The sequence below is a fragment of the Aedes aegypti genome, chromosome 2 (genome assembly GCF_002204515.2).
Source record: "Aedes aegypti strain LVP_AGWG chromosome 2, AaegL5.0 Primary Assembly, whole genome shotgun sequence".
NCBI lineage: Eukaryota > Metazoa > Arthropoda > Insecta > Diptera > Culicidae > Aedes > Aedes aegypti.
Window position 1 is genome coordinate 15573281 of NC_035108.1, and position 19142 is coordinate 15592422.

General features: G+C 37.1%; 1 protein-coding gene across 25 annotated transcripts in view; it reads left to right on the forward strand.

Annotated features, from left to right (window-relative positions):
- LOC5565513 (glycogenin-1) overlaps positions 1-19142 on the forward strand; it is a 159209-nt gene that overhangs the window by 9154 nt on the left and 130913 nt on the right. For 5 of the 25 annotated variants that reach the window (XM_021839982.1, XM_021839991.1, XM_021839988.1 and 2 more), the window contains exon 1: positions 2872-3757. The exons of 1 other annotated variant lie outside the window; for it this stretch is intronic. In XM_021839982.1, the coding sequence (XP_021695674.1) occupies positions 3751-3757 (7 nt within the window). In that variant the 5' untranslated portion in view covers positions 2872-3750. Of the gene's footprint in view, positions 1-2871; positions 3758-19142 lie in introns of those variants that run through there. 19 more of the 25 variants (XM_021839987.1, XM_021839986.1, XM_021839985.1 and 16 more) reach the window with 10 other exon arrangements.

A 19142-nucleotide genomic window follows, 5' to 3' on the forward strand; every position in this document is an offset into this window, starting at 1 on the left:
TAACCAGCCCTGCTGTTACTGGAACAATAATGGACTAGGTGTTTTTTTGAAAGCGTAGTTATTTCTTGGCGATTTTTTTCCTCAACCCGTTACTATTGCCTCTATCACTGGTACAGACGCCCTATTAACTTTCGTTTTATGTGCAATAAACAGTAAAGCAAGTATGCCCTTAGAACAATTGGTAGCTTTTAAGATGCTTACGTGTTTAATGCAAGCTGCATAGCAGCTACCATAGCTTAGTATATTCTTTCAATTGAATAAAATTAATTTCCGCTTAATAAAAACCTGTTATTGCACTTAAAGTTTGTGTTTTGAGTAATGTAGATAATAGAAGATTATGGGTAGAAAAAAAAAACGCAAAAAAGGTTATATAATATTTTGATCGTGTATAAGCATGCAGTTCCCCAAACCATGAATGCCACTGTTGAAACCCTAGAACAAATGATTGCTACGTCGCGGATTAAGTCTAGGTTGTATGATATGAGCAGATGAGGGCTTCCAATTAGTTTCAGAAACAGTGTAAGACAACAGAAACGGAAACGTAAGAGTAGCCGAATAATTCGCCAAAAGTGGTTCTAAAGTAGCCCTTAATTACGATATAGTTTCAATTGGCCCTGTTGACATTGCTTTTAAATCGACTTAGAGGTTACTTGGGTAAGGACTACATGAAGGGGTCTATTTTTTTTTATTTTTTGTAGGTACGCGATGCATTTACCAACGTCATCACGATGCATATTGTGGCCAAATATGAGCTCAAAAAGCATACCGAATTGAAAACGTGCGCGGAAATAATCAAGTATTAATAAAATTTACTTCACTGCTTTGAGCAATTTCATGTTTTTAAAGCACACGCCTACTGGTTTTAAGTATATGTACGATTTAAGTATATTCATCAGAGGATTATTTCTATGATGCTTAATAGGTAGACAAAAAAATGACTTATAAATAAAATGTTAACCTAATTAAAAACATATCTATAAATAAAAATGGAATGGTGTTTGTATGTCACGAAATGGCTTGAAAACGTGTGATTAGACTTACATGATTCTTTCACTGTTGAATTCGTCCAGAGCTCCGACGTGTTTGTGCGAAAAAAAGTTTAGGTAATTCTTCGGGATAGTGGGGAAAACGGAAGAATACTAATCTGTCATTTTCTACACGCAACTTGCATGGCGTTTTCAACAGCCTACTTGATGGCAAGACGAAGTTTGCCGGGACCACTAGTATATATATATATATATATATATATATATATATATATATATATATATATATATATATATATATATATATATATATATATGAAATCTATGAATTTCAGTATAGTCAATAGGGTAACGACTGTTTATTTCGTTCTTTATCGCTAACAGTTGGCGCCAGCGGCAAAAAGTACAGGCAACAACCTTTCGAACATTCAGTTTCTTTCACCGGCCGCCGAGCGACGACACTGTTGTTTGTATTCCTCCCACTGATCGCGCTACGCTGGATTCTCAAATTTCTCAAACTTTCAACACAAGCGCATGGAAGAATGGTAGTCGGAGAACTGTCAAAACGTATGGAAAATAATGAAAAACGTAAATTACTTGCAATTTGGAAACTGGATCAAAAAAGTAGTGATTAGAAATCAAGTGTGAAGTGAATACATAACTTTTTGTGTTTAGTTCATCTTCCGTAGAGCTTTCTTTGCTTCAGGATTTCGTTTTTACTACCACTGAAAAAGAGCCATCTATTGCCTTTTCAGTTTTGAATATCGCCCTATTGAACGATTAAATTAAAGTTTTAACAAATTAAAACTTATCATGAAATTCGATTAATCATTTCAGACTGTTTTCACTTTGTGTGAATAAACTATATTTTTGACATAAAGTCTCGAGTTCGAATCCCGTATCCAGGTAATTATTAAAAGTGTTTATTATTTCATGAGAAACGTGTGCACTGCATTTGATGCACAGAGTAAAGGAAATTTTTGTCATTTATTTGTTTTCAATTAATTTTGTGGCAGTTGAATAAAAGCTGAGTTGAATGCTTATAGAGCGAATTTGAAGTTGTAGAATAAACTCGATATACAACGACACGCTTTATAATTTCTCCAAATTTGTATGGACGACGCCTGAACGAAGGCTTCACATGGAAATAATTGAAATGTTGTTAAACATGATGAAACATGATAAATAGCGTGCACCCCCGCTAATTTGAACGGTATCTCATGCAAACCATCGGGGTTCATTTTTAATTTGAACATCTGGTCACCCTAGAAACGTGTTTCTGGTTACCTCTTTCACTGTTTTGTTTTGATTCTGCGTTCCGTTCCATCACATTTCACTCCGTTCCATGAGCTAAATGACGTTTGAACCATTTTTAATCTGAACGATGTGCAAATTAGCGGGGTACAGATTAAAAAGTGTTCAGATTAAATGTGGTCAAACTAACGGGGAAACCCGGTAGCCTAATAATTCCGCCAGATTTATTTGAAACAATGTGGGCGTATCAGCTGCAATATAAGATAATAAAACAACTTTTCAGTATTTGGTCGTGAAAAAATGCTTAATAAATGATTATATAAATTTACTCTAGGTGAACCACTTCTCCTGGCCTATAAGTGTCAACGTGGAAAAGTATGCAGTTTGACAGTTATATACCCAACATGTTTCAGTACGAGAACAAAGGGATCACCAGCGACATTCGTTCTCTATATAGTTTTTATCTCTATTGCAAGATAACCTGGCTAACCTGGCATCCCTGTTCAATAGCAGACTAAAAGAGAGCGATGAGAGAGAAAGCGATGCAAATATTAAAGGGAAAAGTGCATCTCCTTCTCCGCCCGACGCCGCCGTCGTCAGTTTCATTCACCCGCCCACTCACCGCACTCAGCAGTGATCTTCACTCACCAGTGTCAGGACGCAAGGACGTCGTCGTCTGGCTGAGCGTCGAGCGATCTCGATCTCGATCGAGACTCACCTGTGAAGACTCAAGAGTGGTTACCGTTGTGGTACAGTGGTACAGCTTGCTGCGCTTCATTCGTGTCTGTTTCTCCGGAGCATCAGGACGCTTTTCTGTTGTGTTCTATAGTGCAGTCAGTCAAAATCAGATCCTCGCAGGTCTTCATCAAAGTGTGCTGGCTGAGAGTCCGGAGGCTGTGTGGGCATCAATATCTGTGCACTTGCGGCGTTTAGATTTCCGCTGGACTTACGCAAATATCGCCCATCTGCCGTCGCCGTCGTGTCGATTCGCAGTGTCGCGCCGTTTGATTTATTTTTAGCTCGCACTCCTTCCTTGTGCATGTTTTTGTCTAACCACCGCCCTCATAGAGCGCCAACCGCGTGCTTCCTTCCCGTGCATCCATCAAAATCAAGGGTGAAAGTGGCCTGAAGAAGCAAGGTGCACCGCGTCGTGAAGAAGAGTGAAGTAAGCTAGCTAGCGAGCGAGCGACGTCTGCCGCGAGATTTCTCATTTCAGTGTTGAACAGCTATCAGCCAGCTTCGGTCGAACATCTAGTGAGCTGTGAAATTCGCGTTTCGGAATCCATAAAGGAAAAGGAATATTGAGTGCGTGTCGTCAAAGGTATCGCCGATTTGAGTGAGTGTAGAAAAAGCAAAAGTGGACGACTAGATCCGTGCCTACTTCGACAGTGTCTCCCCGGTTGTGAGGATTTTATCCGTACTTTCTTTTGGTACTTCTGTTCGTGTATCGTTTGGTTAGCCGAAGAAGGAAAAGGTTTCACACCACCGCCATCGTCCGAAAGCAGCATACATGTCGAGTAAGTTTTGCATTCTTTTGTATATCTTTTCCATTTCTATCCTTCTCTGCTTTACCGGGATTCTGGATTTGGCCGGGATGCAGAAATGTGTGTTATCTGCTCGTCGCCGGTTCAGAATTGAAAAGCGAGCACCCCGTAGACAAAAGTGACCTCCCGATGACCTTGAGCGCTGACTCGACGAAGTCCACCGCCCGAAGGAACACCGAGAGATTAGCCATGAAATTGCCATTTTGCAATTGAATAATTTCGTGTGGGATTTTCGAAATGCCGGCAAATTGAATTTCGGTCTCGAGGGCGCGATGCTATTTTCGGATTTTTCTCCATCCGGCTCGTTAGATGGCCGTCTGATGGATTGAGATTTAAACGCGAATTTTCTGAAGGAATGCGGGTGGTATTGTGTTGATTTCCATGAGCTTAGGCTCTTGAGTTTATCGATATTACCATTATTCACGCAATCGATATCGAAATTCATGTTTAGGGACAGAAAAGCCAAAACGGCGTACAGTTCGTATGTGATTGTGTAACGCAACCGGCTTTTCGAAGTGTGTGAGCTGCATTCCTAGACATGTGACCCTAACGTGCAGTTTAAGTGGTACACTATAGACGAAGGATTCACTTACCAGTCATTAATCAATATAGAACTTGATTTTGAAAGGTCAAGGGGCTTTTAAAATAAGCCTAAATTAAGAACAATACCAGCACATAGAATTACTCGGTTGTATTTGTCAAGATAAAGCTTTTCTTTCCTATAGGGTGCCCTTACCTATTATTGTGAATGTACTAGTAAATTGAATTGTAGAATAGAACGTATATTTTCGATAAAAGCGACATGTGTACTATATTTTGTCGGAAAGATCGCTTAGTTTATTCGATTTTCCAAATTTCTGCATTTAATCTTATCAGTAAGTCATATAAATAATAAACTTTTCGCAAAAAAATAAAAATAGGTTCCTTGCACACCAGTATTTTCCGTCGTGTCCAGTAGTGGATGAACTGATGGAAGCAGTATTTCAAATGTGAGGTACCTACATATAAAAATAAAGAAAAGTCCTCTAGAGCTAATCTTTATACATCATTCGAACGATGCTAGTTGTTGCGATTTTATGCACGACAAATAATTCTATCACTCTTTTTATTTACTGTATCGATTGCCGTGAAAAGATCATTCATAAATTTTTTCGTTATAAGAATTTTTGAGCTCATGTGATCCACCATCGGTTCCGGTACCCTTCCCAGACTTTCTATGAATGGGGTGTTGATAGCGACGGGCTCCAGTTGCAGTCGCCAGCGATGATGACCTTTCCTCATCTTGGAATTAAGAAATGGAAGAACGCATGATTCAAGCCGGCCGGCCGCATCTACAGCATTATGTGCATCGGTTTCTCGCCGGTGTTATCTCAGCGTTGGGTTACGTAAACAGTGATTGTGATAAGTGCGAGGAATAATCGCGAGCACATGGCATTAGAGTTTCGGTTGTTTTTGGGAATTGTGCGCTGAGTGTGCCCTCTAATTCAAATGCACTGCTGTTCCGGAACGTTTCAAGCTCAATTTGTATTTGGAAAAGTGAGGGAGGATGAATCAGGCATTACGATTCTAGTGGAAACCTTCGAGAAAATACATTCCAGAAATTCTGAAAGACACCATTTTTCCATTTTTTCCAACCATTTTACTATGTGTAGAGTTCTTTTAAGATTATGTTCTAGGTTTTTACTGAAACTTTCGAGGCAGTGTTTCAAATCATTCGTAGAAGTTCTTCTTGAAATATATTTTATTTTTTATTTTTCCAGTTATTTAGGGTCAGTGTTCCTTTAGCAGACAGTCCCCTATAGTCGCACTAGTGGCTTTTTACGGTCGGTTCGCTATTAAACGTTTCAAAATATTGTTTGACATGAAATTCAGGATGCTGTAGCTGTATATATATATATATATATATATATTTTACGAAATTATTGATAAATTAAAAACTTTTCATACATCAAACGAAAGCTTTTGACCCACATTTTGAAGGAAAAATATAAAAGTTTTGTAAAAATACATTTTTGATTTGTATTTTGCCAACGCCGTGGTGCTAGTGCTACTATAGGAATAAAAATTAGAAATAGTGCTACTATAGGCACATTTGTTCCTTTAGTGGCACAAGCGATAATAAATGCTTTTGGGTTCTGTAACTTGATACCTCCCTAACTCGATGGTCCCATCAATATCGAGTAAGGGAGAGATGACTGTACAAACATATGAGTTTTCGTAGTTTTCATATTTTTCCTACAAAACCAAGATAAAAAGCTGCTTTCAGATGATGTAAAAATAATGACTCTAGCGTTATTTTTCGATTTTATATGAATATTTGTTCTTAGCTATGCGGCTTTTGGTATATCGACCCTACTAGAAATTCTTTTCAAAATTCTCACATATTGCGGGGAAATTAAAAATTTGGATTGCTTTGCGGAAATAACGCGCAGAGAGCAATCTCCGCATAGAGGAAACTAAACACAGCAAGCACTTAAACTCTTTAGGGGAAAGAGATCAATTTAATTGACAGTAAACAAGCAGATTGACGAAAGTACAATTGCAGCGATGTCTTCTTGTGAGCTACTACTTGAAAATTTGAATTATTTTCTTTAGTTTGGGTTACCGTTTCAAAAGGAGATCGGAATCGATGATCGGCAGATTCGGCTAATCAGGGCATGCTTATTCAAAGCCATTGAACTGAAGAGGCGTTCTTGCAAACTAGAAATCTGATCCGGAATCTTTCGAAAACGGGTCATTAAAGTGAACAAACGAATCGAAATCTTTTATTATCGCAAAACGGTTCACTCATTCAGCATTTATCTACGACTTAGAAAGAAGTCAATTGCTACTTTTACCTAATTTATGTTGTCTGCAATTGGCGCTTTTGGATTATCCCATTCCCTCTCCTTATATTATGCTATTTGTATTTATTAATTCTGATATAAGTTGCAATGTTTTAACTTATAAGCTATAAGCTATGTTACTGAACTTATGAAAAAATTCAGGATCATCTGCCATTTGGTAAAAGCGCATATTCTTGCTAATTAAGGCGAAGTAGGTCGTCATTGAAATTTGTACGCGTCGTGCCAATCCATCTCACGATTTCGAATCAAAGAAAATCAGTTGGTTTGGCACTGACACAGCTGAAAAAGTATCAGCATACTCTATGCATGTTAGCGCGTACAGTGATACTTTTTCAAGTCTATATAAACTATCAAGACTGAAAGTAGATGAAAAACCCGAATTTAGTACTATACACTAGAGTTTGTATCCTTTGACAGATATGCGTATTTCGACCTCAACTGTAAGGCCACAGACAAACAGACGTAACACTTAGAACAAATCCCGATCAAAATCATAGTCACGATGACATGTACGCCCAATGCTAAAATCGGTGTGTTTGGCCGATGGACCAATAGATGGCGATAGTGTGTAAACGTCAAACGCGAACAAAAACGATGCGAGCGCTGCGAGTGGTGGATTGGCCACCTACCAGATATTTGAATCGGCCGTTAAAAAGGTGGTCGATGGACATCGGTGAGAGTGTGACGTCTGTTTGTCTGTGGTAAGGCCGTCTTCAGTGTCGTGTACTCGACTCGACTTCTCGACGAGTCTAGTACACGACACTGAAGACGACCTTACAGTTAAGGTCGAAATACGCATATCTGTCAAAGGATACAAACTCTATTGGAATTAAATGGTATAGTACTAAATTCGGTTTTTTCATCTACTTATAGATATTCTACTAAAGTCATCATTGTTGCCAAAACGAATGACGGACTACTTAGCCTTAAATGGGCTTGAACTGTTTAATCATTGTTGAGCAACTTGATTCGTTCAACTAATCCGGTTCCCCAATATAAATTATCGTATGGTTTGGCGTATCCGTTCAACAAAATTATCTGTTTGGCTATAGATCGAATCAGAATTAGGTATCATATAGAAATACAACCAAATGCATTTGGTACAGTAGACAAAAGCAACATTTCAATATTTGTGGTCACGGGAGGCTACGATCAGAATGGTAAAAAAAATCTAAAGGTTATTCTGAATTTTCCAGGAATTAAATTTTTTCTTGCAGCGCGTAATCCAATTTTCCAAATTTCCAGCGATCATTCCAACATAGGTAGATATGGTGCTGCGAAACGTTTAAGAAACATTAAGCTCTCCCTTACTCGATATTGAAGGCACCAGAGAGCTAAAACTAGTTCAAACTCGGCATATATATATTATCCGTATATATACTGTACATTTTTTCTAGAGCTATCCCTCAAAATTTAATCTGGTATTCATACACAACATCTTTCAAACTATCAAAAAATCATCCATGACATGCTTTATACTAAGAATGATTCGTAATGTTTATCGATGGTTTTCTCATAAATTATTTCAGTCAATCAGGAAGTTCTTCAGTATTATCCTTCTTTTTCTTCTAAAAATTTGTTTAGACTTTGTTCAAGAATTTCCGGGTTCAAGCACCCTGTTAGGAATCAATAATCTTCCAGAAAACTGAATCTCATGAATTCCTGAAAAATAAATCTCATGAATTCTCACACCTTCACAAATTTTTCTTTCCCGTTTCAAAATATTTTCCCATATTATGAATTTCTGTATTTTTTTTTCAATTTTATTAGAACTCTCCCAAACTGTCCAGGAATTCTTCCTAAAATCCAGAAGGGTTTTTTGCTTGAAACTCGACCATCCTTAAAGAAAATTTAGCATTTAATGAGAAAACTCTTTTTTAAATATTAATTGTAGCTGATGACTGAATGATAGATTATTGAGCTTTAAACCATTTGGCAGATAAGTTACACAGGAACCCAACTTTTGCAAGTACTTTGTCAAACATACAATCGTTTGAAACTGCTTATTTTAAATTATACCTACCTTGTACCTTGACGGCTACAGCGTAGCGTCACGCCATTGCCGGGCGTATTGTAGAGCTCCATTTTGGGTCGATACTTCGGTCTTGGGCGATACTTCTTTAGTTGCCCCGAAAGTATAGGAGCAATTCTCGCTGAAACCAGGCCGCCATCGGCACCCACTCCAATTTTATGTCACTGTTCGCTAGTTTTCGGTAAAACTAGCCAGCTAGCTAAACAGTTTTCGAAAAAGCCCCTTTTTTGATAAGTATTGGCTATTTCTTCACGTGATATGTCTCTTATTTCCCTTGGAACACATAGCAAACTTAGTGACATCGTATAGAGAATGGATGTAGCTTTCATTTGAAGTTAAAAATATTGATTGATGAAATATCGGCAACGCAGTCTTTTCTGTTAAAAACGAGTTTTATTATTTAACCCGACGTTTCGACGCTGGTATGGCGTCTTCTTCAGGGGAAAAATGATACGTTCGTTTTGTGTCTAGGGTTATGGCTAGCTTTAACTGTCAAGTGTAATAATTTTTGGTACATGACTCAATTGAAATGAACTTTAGGATTATTTTTCGAAACAATTTGCGCGCTTTATCTGTAAAATTCTTAGTTGGACCTTCACTGTTATTTGTTGCAACGGTTTTCTCTTTTCACAAGAGAAGAAGCCATACCAGCATCGAAACGTCGGGTTAAATAATAAAACCCGTTTTTAACAGAAAAGACTGCGTTGCCGATATTTCATCAATCATTGAAAATACAGTCGAACTCTCAGCAGTTAAAAATATTTTTGAAGTGCAAATTTTTCTTAAATGCACGGATAATGGTAGCTTGATGGTACTCCTGAAAAAACATTGACATATCATATTTAGATTTTGTAAGATCTAATCAATAGCTGCGAGCTATGCATTAGATCTGCAAACATCAAATTTTTCTATACTTCCAGGAACAACATTTTGATATTATCTTCAGATCTTTCATCTCTTATGTCAATCAAATAATATCACGTTATTATTGTCAGGACTGCGCTTCTACTCGGGTTGTCACTTGAATTGACCCCCTCCCCCTCTTGGAGCGTGACATTTTCGCATTTTCGAAAGCATTTTGTGAAACACGAAGGTTTGGTTGCGTCGTCACGATGGTGACGAACAACAGCGTCGCTTCGTTCTTCTTTCACCACTCATTCGTTTCGTTGAATTCGGTTGAAAGCAGCGAACAAGAAAGGTGAAATGAAAGAGTAAGAATTTCGTTTCATTTGATTTCATTGAAATACAGTCGCCTCTCCACATCTCGATATCGAAGGGACCATCGAGATAGGGAGAGATCGAGACAAAGAACATTAATTGAATGAACACTAGATTGAAAATCACTCCGTTACTAGGAAAATAATAAACAAACAAACTTCATTTCGAGTTTCCTAATTGTTCTGAATCACTTAAATCTGGTCTAGTAACCTTTGATAATGTTCATATCGACATATGGAGAGAAAATTCGGAACGAAAAATTAACAGGAACACATCGAGATATGGAGATATCGAGATAAGGAGGATATCGAGATATGGAGAGAGAAATCGTATGCAGAATGAAGGAACCGAAGCAATCATCGACATAGGGAGAGATATCGAGATGTAGAACATCGAGATGTGGAGAGTCGACTGTATATCAAAATGTTTCAAATTGGATTTTGCCTATTTTTTGCAATAGTAGTGTTTATTACTTGTTGGGTAATAAATTAAGATAAAGAAAGTATGCGGGCCACCAAGTCGTTCATTTGAATTAATCTGCTCCTAAAGTTAGAGACTACCGATTGAAAGACCAGCTCGCTGCGGTGAAGCTCTAATATATGACGCGCGACGCACAGGCAGCACGAAAGAAATGAAAGACTACGCTTGCTGCGATGAAAGGAAATGTTTGTCAGATTGAAACGAAACAGTAGAGTTTCAATCGAAAGGGAAGCTTGAATCAGTCAGTTGGGGACTGAAAATGCTTTCAATGAATTGAAAATGGACGGCCCTGGACATAATTTATGCAAGACCTCAACGCAGTAGCGCAACCAGGATTTGGTTCTAGGGGGGGTTTTGTAAACTTTAAGGTTTATTTTTGAAAACGTAGTTATGTTTAAAAAATAGTCGAGAAATTCATGTATATTACAACTTTTTAACACATATAATATATTATCAAGAATAGATTGAACAATATAACAATATATTTGCATGATACGATTCAATCGCTGTTCATCTGTTTTTCTACAATGACCGCAGCAATTTACAATAGAACTCATTGCCACGATTCTTGCAGTAGGTCAGAAGTAAATCAGCATTGGAGAACTTGACTTGTAAATACAAAAAATTAAGTTGAGGGTCAGAAAGGTGTTTTGCTTTCATTGTGAAGATTTTATGAACAAAAATGTGTAATATTTCAAAATTTTCAATGCGACCAACTTTGTTTTAGGATGACTCTGTAACCAGACTGAACAACTACTATAGTGGGACGCTTATTCGTCCCAACTTAATTGGGCAAGTCGGAATCACATTTTACCAACAATTTCACTAATAAAAGACTCAATTTTCATGCATCCTTTTTCCTAAAAATTCAATGTAATTCATTATCAACACCTGCAAAATATCGAAAATGTTAGAACGCTCAATAAGGCAGAGATGCTTCCACCAGATGCTTAATGCATTCTGAGATTTTCAATCTATAAAAAACGAAGAATAGCTTCTTCGGGAATTCATATGCTCTGAAAGTCGTAAAATTTGACAAAGGGTTTTTGATGCTTCGAGAACTGCGTCAATTTTCTGTTGTCCCCATATATCTGAATGTTTAACAAACTTCTCACATAAAGCCCTTAGTTTGTTTTCCATAAAAGGCAACAAAATTTCATTAATTTCGCATGTAATTTTAAAATTCTACAGGGGTCAACAAATAAAAAGAAAACACTTTAGGAGAATATAACTGTGAAAACCATTGAATTTCACAATTTTAATTCAACCCAAACTTAATTACTTCTTCGTTGTTGTTAGTTGTACGATGTGTAGTGTTGAATTTCAAAAATATATTTGGTAATTATTATATTTTTTCTGGCTCTGGGGGGGGGATTTAACCCCCAAAACCCCCCCTTGGTTGCGCCACTGCCTCAACGACTTGAGTAGAATTCATCAATGTCACTATATGGAACATTTCAAGATTCGCTTAAGGAATCTGCAGACATGAGTCTCAGGAATATTTTGCTTAAATTTCACAGAAATTTTGGCAATGGTGTTTTCAAAAGACCCGCAACGATCTAGACCAGAATCTGCCATTTATAAGGAATACGATGATGTCTCACATGTATCTAATCTGTCAACAATATAGCGACAATAATTTGAAAAAGATAATAAATCTTCGGGCTACTTAGTGGAATACCTGTAAGTAGATGAAAAACCGAATTTAGTACTATACCATTTAATTCCACTAGGGTTTGTATCCTTTGACAAATATGCGTATTTCGACCTGAACTGTAAGGCAGTCTTCAGTGTCGTGTACTAGTCGAGTCTAGTACACGACACTGAAGACGGCCTTACAGTTGAGGTCGAAAGACGCGTATTTGTCAAAGGCTACAAACTGTAGTGAAATTAAATGGTATAGTACTAGATTCGGTCTTTCATCTTCTTATTTGAAAAAGGTTTTGATACTTATGAGTTTAAAGTTTAAAGAATCAGCTAAAAATTTGGTAAGAATTAGACAATAATCTGTATTTGATTCTGCTTAGTATTCACTAAGGATCCCGCAAGATTAGTTCTGCAAAGCCATCACGTACCGATTGATGTATGTAAGGTTTTCAGATTGTAGTTCACTGTCAACCAAAACAAGCGAGTATCGAATCTAAAAGTTCGATCAAGGAGGCTGCTGTAGTATGTAACAAACATTACCGTCAAATATTTTGTAACTATTTGTCTGTAATATTGAAAAAACAATGCTCGTGGCAAATCGACGGGAATGATTTTTGAACATATATTATCGAAACGCTTTTATACCCAGTTAGCTGTAGCGGTAAACGACCAGCTATGCAGCGAGACCAAATTAAGGATCGTGGGTTCGAATCCGGCCGATCTTGAATGTTTTGGGTTGGATATTTTCTCGACTTCACAGGGCAAAGAGTATCTTTATACATGCCACGCAAAAAAGGCCAAATGACAAAAAAGTGATCATAAGAACACTATTTGTGGTCATGAGTAGCTGAGAAGCAGAAAGTGTCGCAGTCGTAACTTCAGAAAGAATAAGAAGCTTCTGGAATAACGATATAAATGTTTGCACAATTCATTTTTGATAGGCATTGGTTTTTTTTCAAATATCAGTAGAAGTATTTTTTGAAGGGATCATTGAAGATAGTTTTTGTCAGTGTTCACCGCATCAAAACAAAGGCACCACTGTGCACGCAAACAAATTTTGTTGTATAATCTACCGAATCCATGGTAGAATTAAGAACTGCACCAACGATTTTCAACCGACTACAAAAATCTGTTAAGTTTACTATAATCTGGTGAAAATCACTGAGCAGTGCAGTAAATTTGACTATGTCCATAGTATTGAGTGTATTTCGACAGATTTCTCTGGATGATCTCAGAAAAGTAGTATATAGCATAGGTAACTCATCTGGTGTTGAAAACGTGAATCTTCAAGTACTGAAGGACTCGTTTGAGGTAACTGGCGAATATTTACTAAACATTGTTAATGAAAGTCTCGAAATTGGCAAATGCCCACAAAATTGGAAACAATCAGTTGTTGTACCAATTCCGAAAATACCTGGAACAACTAAAGCGGAAGAATATAGACCAATTAATATGCTACCCATCTATGAAAAAGTGTTGGAAGTCATCGTAAAAAATCAGTTGTTGGATTATTTGAAAAGTCAAAAGATATTAATTGAAGAACAATCTGGGTTTAGACAAAACCACTCTTGCGAATCAGCTCTTAATTTACTTTTGTACAAATGGAAAAGGATGATCGAAGAAAAAAAGTCAATAATTGTGTTGTTTCTGGATCTTAAACGAGCATTCGAAATAATTTCACGCCCTATCATGTTAAACACTTTGCGTAGATATGGTGTTGCAGGAAAAGTCCTAAGGGCTCATTCACAAATTTCATAACGCTAAAGGGGGTGGGTGGGTGTTCTCGTGATGTTACGGCTCATACAAAATTTGTAAAATATTCGTACAAAAAGCGTTACGAAGGGGTGGGTGGGTGTCAAAAATGGCCATTTTCAGCGTTATGAAATAAATGAATGAACCCTAAGTTGGTTTGAATCATATTTATCGAGTCGGACACAAATATGCCAATATAACGGATCAAATTCATTGCCCAGAGTAGTTCCTTTAGGAGTACCACAAGGTAGTGTCCTTGGACCATTATTATTCATTCTGTATATAAATGACATGAAAAAGGCTGTCAAGTATTGTGATATTAACCTGTTTGCAGACGACACTGTTTTATTCATTGGTGACAAGGATCCTTTATCAGCAGTTAGAAAAATTAGAGCGGATATTTTAACATTGACCAACTGGCTAAAATTTAAAAAATTGAAATTAAATGTGCAAAAAACCAAATTGATGATTATAACGAATAAAAAGCAAATAGAACTTGACGAAATAAAATTAGAAATCGACGGATTGGAAATAGAAAGAGTAAATGTATTCAAGTATCTAGGTGTTTATATTGACGATAGACTAACCTTCAAAGAACATATTGATAATGTAGTGAAAAAAGTGGCAAGAAAATATGGTATGTTAGTACGTCTGAAAAGTCAGCTTACATTTTGGAGTAAATTGTTTTTGTATAAGTCTTTAATTGCGCCTCATATAGATTACTGTTCATCTGTTCTTTTTCTGGCGAGTGATATACATCTGAGGAGACTACAGAAACTTCAAAATAAATTTATGCGATTAATTCTTAACTGTGATAGATATACTCCAATCCAAACAATGTTAGATACACTACAGTGGCAATCTGTTAAGCAGCGTATAATATTCAATGTTCTTTTGCTCATTTACAAATTGACGAATAATAAGTTACCAGACTACCTCAATGATATTATTGTAAGAGGAAGAAATATACACCAACATAGAACGAGACGAATTGATGATTTGCATGTTGTACCCTTCACAATGTCTACGAACCAAAAATCGATATACTATAAAGGAATACGAATTTATAATCAGCTACCATTGGATGTAAAAAACGCAAGATCGATTCAAGAATTTAGAAGAAAATGTTCTGGATGGGTGAAGAATAGTTTTAGTATAAGATGAAGAATGTATGAATTTGTAAACTTGTAAATTATCATAAGATAAAAAAATAAATGAACTATTATATTATTATAGTAGTATCCACTACAAAGCATTGTATTTCAATCCGTGACACCCACCATACAACACAGTGTGGTCAAAAGTATGATGCTAAACTTGTCAAATCAAGGATGTTTCTAGTCATAAATACTGTAACTGTAGTTAAATAAACCGAATATATTTTCTTGTTGACTATGTTCTGGTAGAGTTAACAGAATAATGTAGTCGGTTAAAAATCGTTGGCGCAGTTCTTAATTTTACCATGGATTCAGTAGTTTCTGCAATTATATTCATTTCAGTGTACATGGGATTTAACATTGTGACAGCATTGCTGTTCTGTCAAATACACAAGGCTACGGTGGCGCTATCTATGCTTTCCATAGCGGCCATTTTAGTTATTTTAATGGTCCATTACGACAGGAATCTAGGGATCTGTTTTGTGAATCGAGCAGACTATCACTATCAGAACTATCAAAGTAAGGGGACATATTTCAGATGTCGCCCGTCGACTTCTATAATAATTCAGTCACATAGAGTGACAACTGTCGAAAAACTCGAGTGATTGACAAACATTGTGTTTCAAGTTTTTGCACAAATTCCGAAAGATATTACCTTATGAAAACTGGACACCTATTATAAAGACAGCTCGGGCATGCTGTTCTCGCCAATAATCTTCTATATGTTTACGGGTACGATATCTGCGTAGAGATAGTCGAAAAATACAATCTAAGAAAGCGCTTTTCGTGTAACGATTAGTGTAGTGATCGCTTTATGTTTCCCACATTTAGGGGTCTATTTTGTAAATCAAGCAGATTCATGTGACTCGCCTGTAGTCACTGTCGATCAAAGTAAGCATGTATATTTCAGATGTCACCCGTCGACTCCCATGGGGCTCTGCACTGTTTTGATTTTGCATGAGATTTTGACGTTTACTGGCCTTGTTGTTTACTAATTTCATGAAGGAGAAAAAGAGAGAGAGACAGCTTTTTGTGCAGAGCCCCATGGGTCACTGCACAAAAAACTTCCTCTCTCTTTCACACTTACATAAAATTTGTAAACAACAAGGCCAGAAAACTTCAAAATCCCATACAAAATCAAAACAGTGCAGAGCCCTATAGTAATCCTGTAACATAGAGTGACAACTGTCGAAAAACTCGAGTGACAGCGCCGTGTCGAGTGAAATTTTTGGTCGACAGTGACTCCAGTCGAGTAATTTTAATCAACTCAACTTATAAAATAGACCTCTTTATCTCAAAGTTTCACCATTAAAACATGTAAAGCTGCTTCCTCTCTGATCGTTAGTGGAACATAAGAAAAATAGTCGAAGTATACCTACCTAGAAACAACAATTAAATCATTACTTTGAGAGTGTTTTTTGAGATGCGTAAAAAATGTTTGAAGTATTATGTCATTTTTTTTATACTGGACAAATTTCTCCTGAGATTTTCATAAAATTGTGTTACCTAATATCCACAATTTGACAGCACCGTGCACTCTTAAAAACAATGAAAATCACTTCGGACGTAATTCACATTATGACTGAATGACACATGATGTAAGTGATGAAATGACGTAAAAATGGGTTCTTAAAGATGTATTGAAAGAAAAATGTAATTTTACATGAAGAAGGACATGAAAACGATGCCGCTATGATTGACATTTCCCGAATCAGACATCATCGTATTAAAAATGTGACACAAATTCACGTCATTTGGCTCGCTTCTTTTGCGTGCATCCAAAAGACGTAAAATCGCATGATTTTTTTGGAGTGTGTGCAATTCAACGTGATCAACGAAAAATACAATTCATTGAACATTTCTGTATCGCAAAACAAAAACAGAATGCGGACCTTTTCAAAGTTGTTTTCCAGTTGCAAAGTGATCATTGATCGTTATTGGTTTGACGTCAGCCGTAAAGGGGTACGTTATATTTACAAACCAGACGCGACAAACGTCTTTCCTGACTCCGCATCTGATTCCGGTGGCGACGCGACGACGTCGGAAACGTTTTCCGGCCATGTTATGTACTAGCCCAGTGGTTTCCAACCATTCCAGTCTGATACAATTTCGAATCATCTGCCAAAATGTTAAATGCATTGTAAGGCATCGATGTTGAAAGTAGGTTGTAGAAGTTTCAGAAAAGATTAAACATTTCCAATCTAAGATGTTTTTTTACAGTTAAACAAAGCTTGAAAGTACCATCATATTAATAATGAAAATTTGATGTTTCTATAATTCTATGAGTCGATATCGTATATATCATGAAACATACAAAGTAAAATTGTTATATTTGATTTTTTGCTGAAATCCAAGAGTTTGTCTAATGTTCGTAGTTTTAATAAAAATTGCTTTGTTTTCGGATATATTTAATTATTTTGTGGAATAAACTGAAATGAAAAGTTTGTAAATCTCTGTAGTAAACCGATGCTTTCGCCAGCAACACTAATGAGGGGTGTGTGATCATCCTAGCTGGGCGATCCGTTGTTATCAATGGCGAAAGAAATATTGTTTTTGTTTGCATATTGCACTTTGATTCTCAGTCAAACGACAGATCGATTGATTGCAGTTACTTGATTGCAATCAAAAAAATTGAACAATAATATTTGAATCTTTTGGCACTGTTTCTCCTTGTTACCATGTACAGTGACAATCAAATTCGCCTACTTCATCCGAATAGCTCGCGACAAGTCCGACAATTTTTGAATGAATCGCCAACGTCAGACACAAAGTTTTCATTTCAAAGCGCACGATGTTGGTAGCGAAAAATAGCGTGATTTAATTTTAGACAGGAACATAAACAAAACCATCACAATCATCATCGCCATTATAGGCACCTCGTGTCACCGCAGATCAAGAAACTGCGACCACCATCCCAAAGAAGTGGAGAGAAAGTGATTAAAGAAGTACTGACCGAGGCCTTGAAAGTCTCCGTCCGGATGATGACACACCAAAGCGGCGCGGTTGCACTTTCATCGTGATCTAGTAGTAGCCACCATGTGCTGTACATTGAGATCGACAGGGACCGGTCCCTCGGTATCATTCGTCACATTATCATTTGAGGTGGTTGCTTGGATCGTTGGGCGAAAAAATGAAGTTGGTGACATACCGCAAGGTTCAATGAATGCATCCCAAACACAGCAAGTTTTGCTGGGTGGATTAAAAATAGTTTTTGGCCGTTCGAGGATCTTATTGAGGAAAACGACAAACAGGAGGAATTTCGTTGAAATACCTCAGCTCACATTGAATGAGACTTGTAGAAGATCATGAATGATATTCTACATTATGCGTTCTGTTTGTCAGTTGCAAACCGCGGAATGCCTGACGAAAATTTGAAGATGATTGATTTTGTATTAGCTTTGGGGAAATTTGACGTACTTTGCTAAATTATATGTCTTTTAAATCACCATTCCCACTAAAATTTCCTGCTAAAGTTGGAGGAAAATAGAGCAGCTAGGGTAAATGTTCAAATAGTGGAGGTACTAAGTACGATGCAACTTCATTTAACCGCTAGAAATTCAAAAAGTGCAATAAATTACATTTTATTGTTGTAACGTGAAGTAATGCACATTTATTTAATGAGAAAAATAACTTCATTGCAGTTACCAACGGCATGTCAGTGAAAAATAATACCTCCACAGGGATTGGATCCTGAGAAAATAGAGAGAATCTCTCACGTATCACTCTCTGCAACTATCATAATATGCAGCACATTATGAGAGACTGTTTATCGTATACTGCTACAACTTTGATCAGATTGGGAGGATAGCAGTGCAAAAACAAGCTCCAATCCTGGGGGACACTATTGCTATCGGAAGTTCTGGGATTGTTTATCGTGCCAGTAAAGTAAAACACCTATCTCCAACGGTAAACAAGCGAGAAAAATAGATTGTATCATCGCTCTTACTTTGGGGCTGTCGTTCGCTGTTCCTATTTATCAGGCTTGTTACAACTTGCGATACTTTGCTGATCACGGACCGCAACAGATGGGATATTTTTCTTCGCTTGCTTTGATCGTGCTTTAAAATCAAATAAGAGCGAATTCTGCAATGCCCGTACCTCCACTATTGGTACACTGTTCCTTTAGTTGCGGTATATTTTTAATTTGTGTTCCTATAGTTGCGGTATCCGTTGATTTCTTATGGGATCCTCCATTATAGGAACACTTCACCGCAACTGTTGGTACA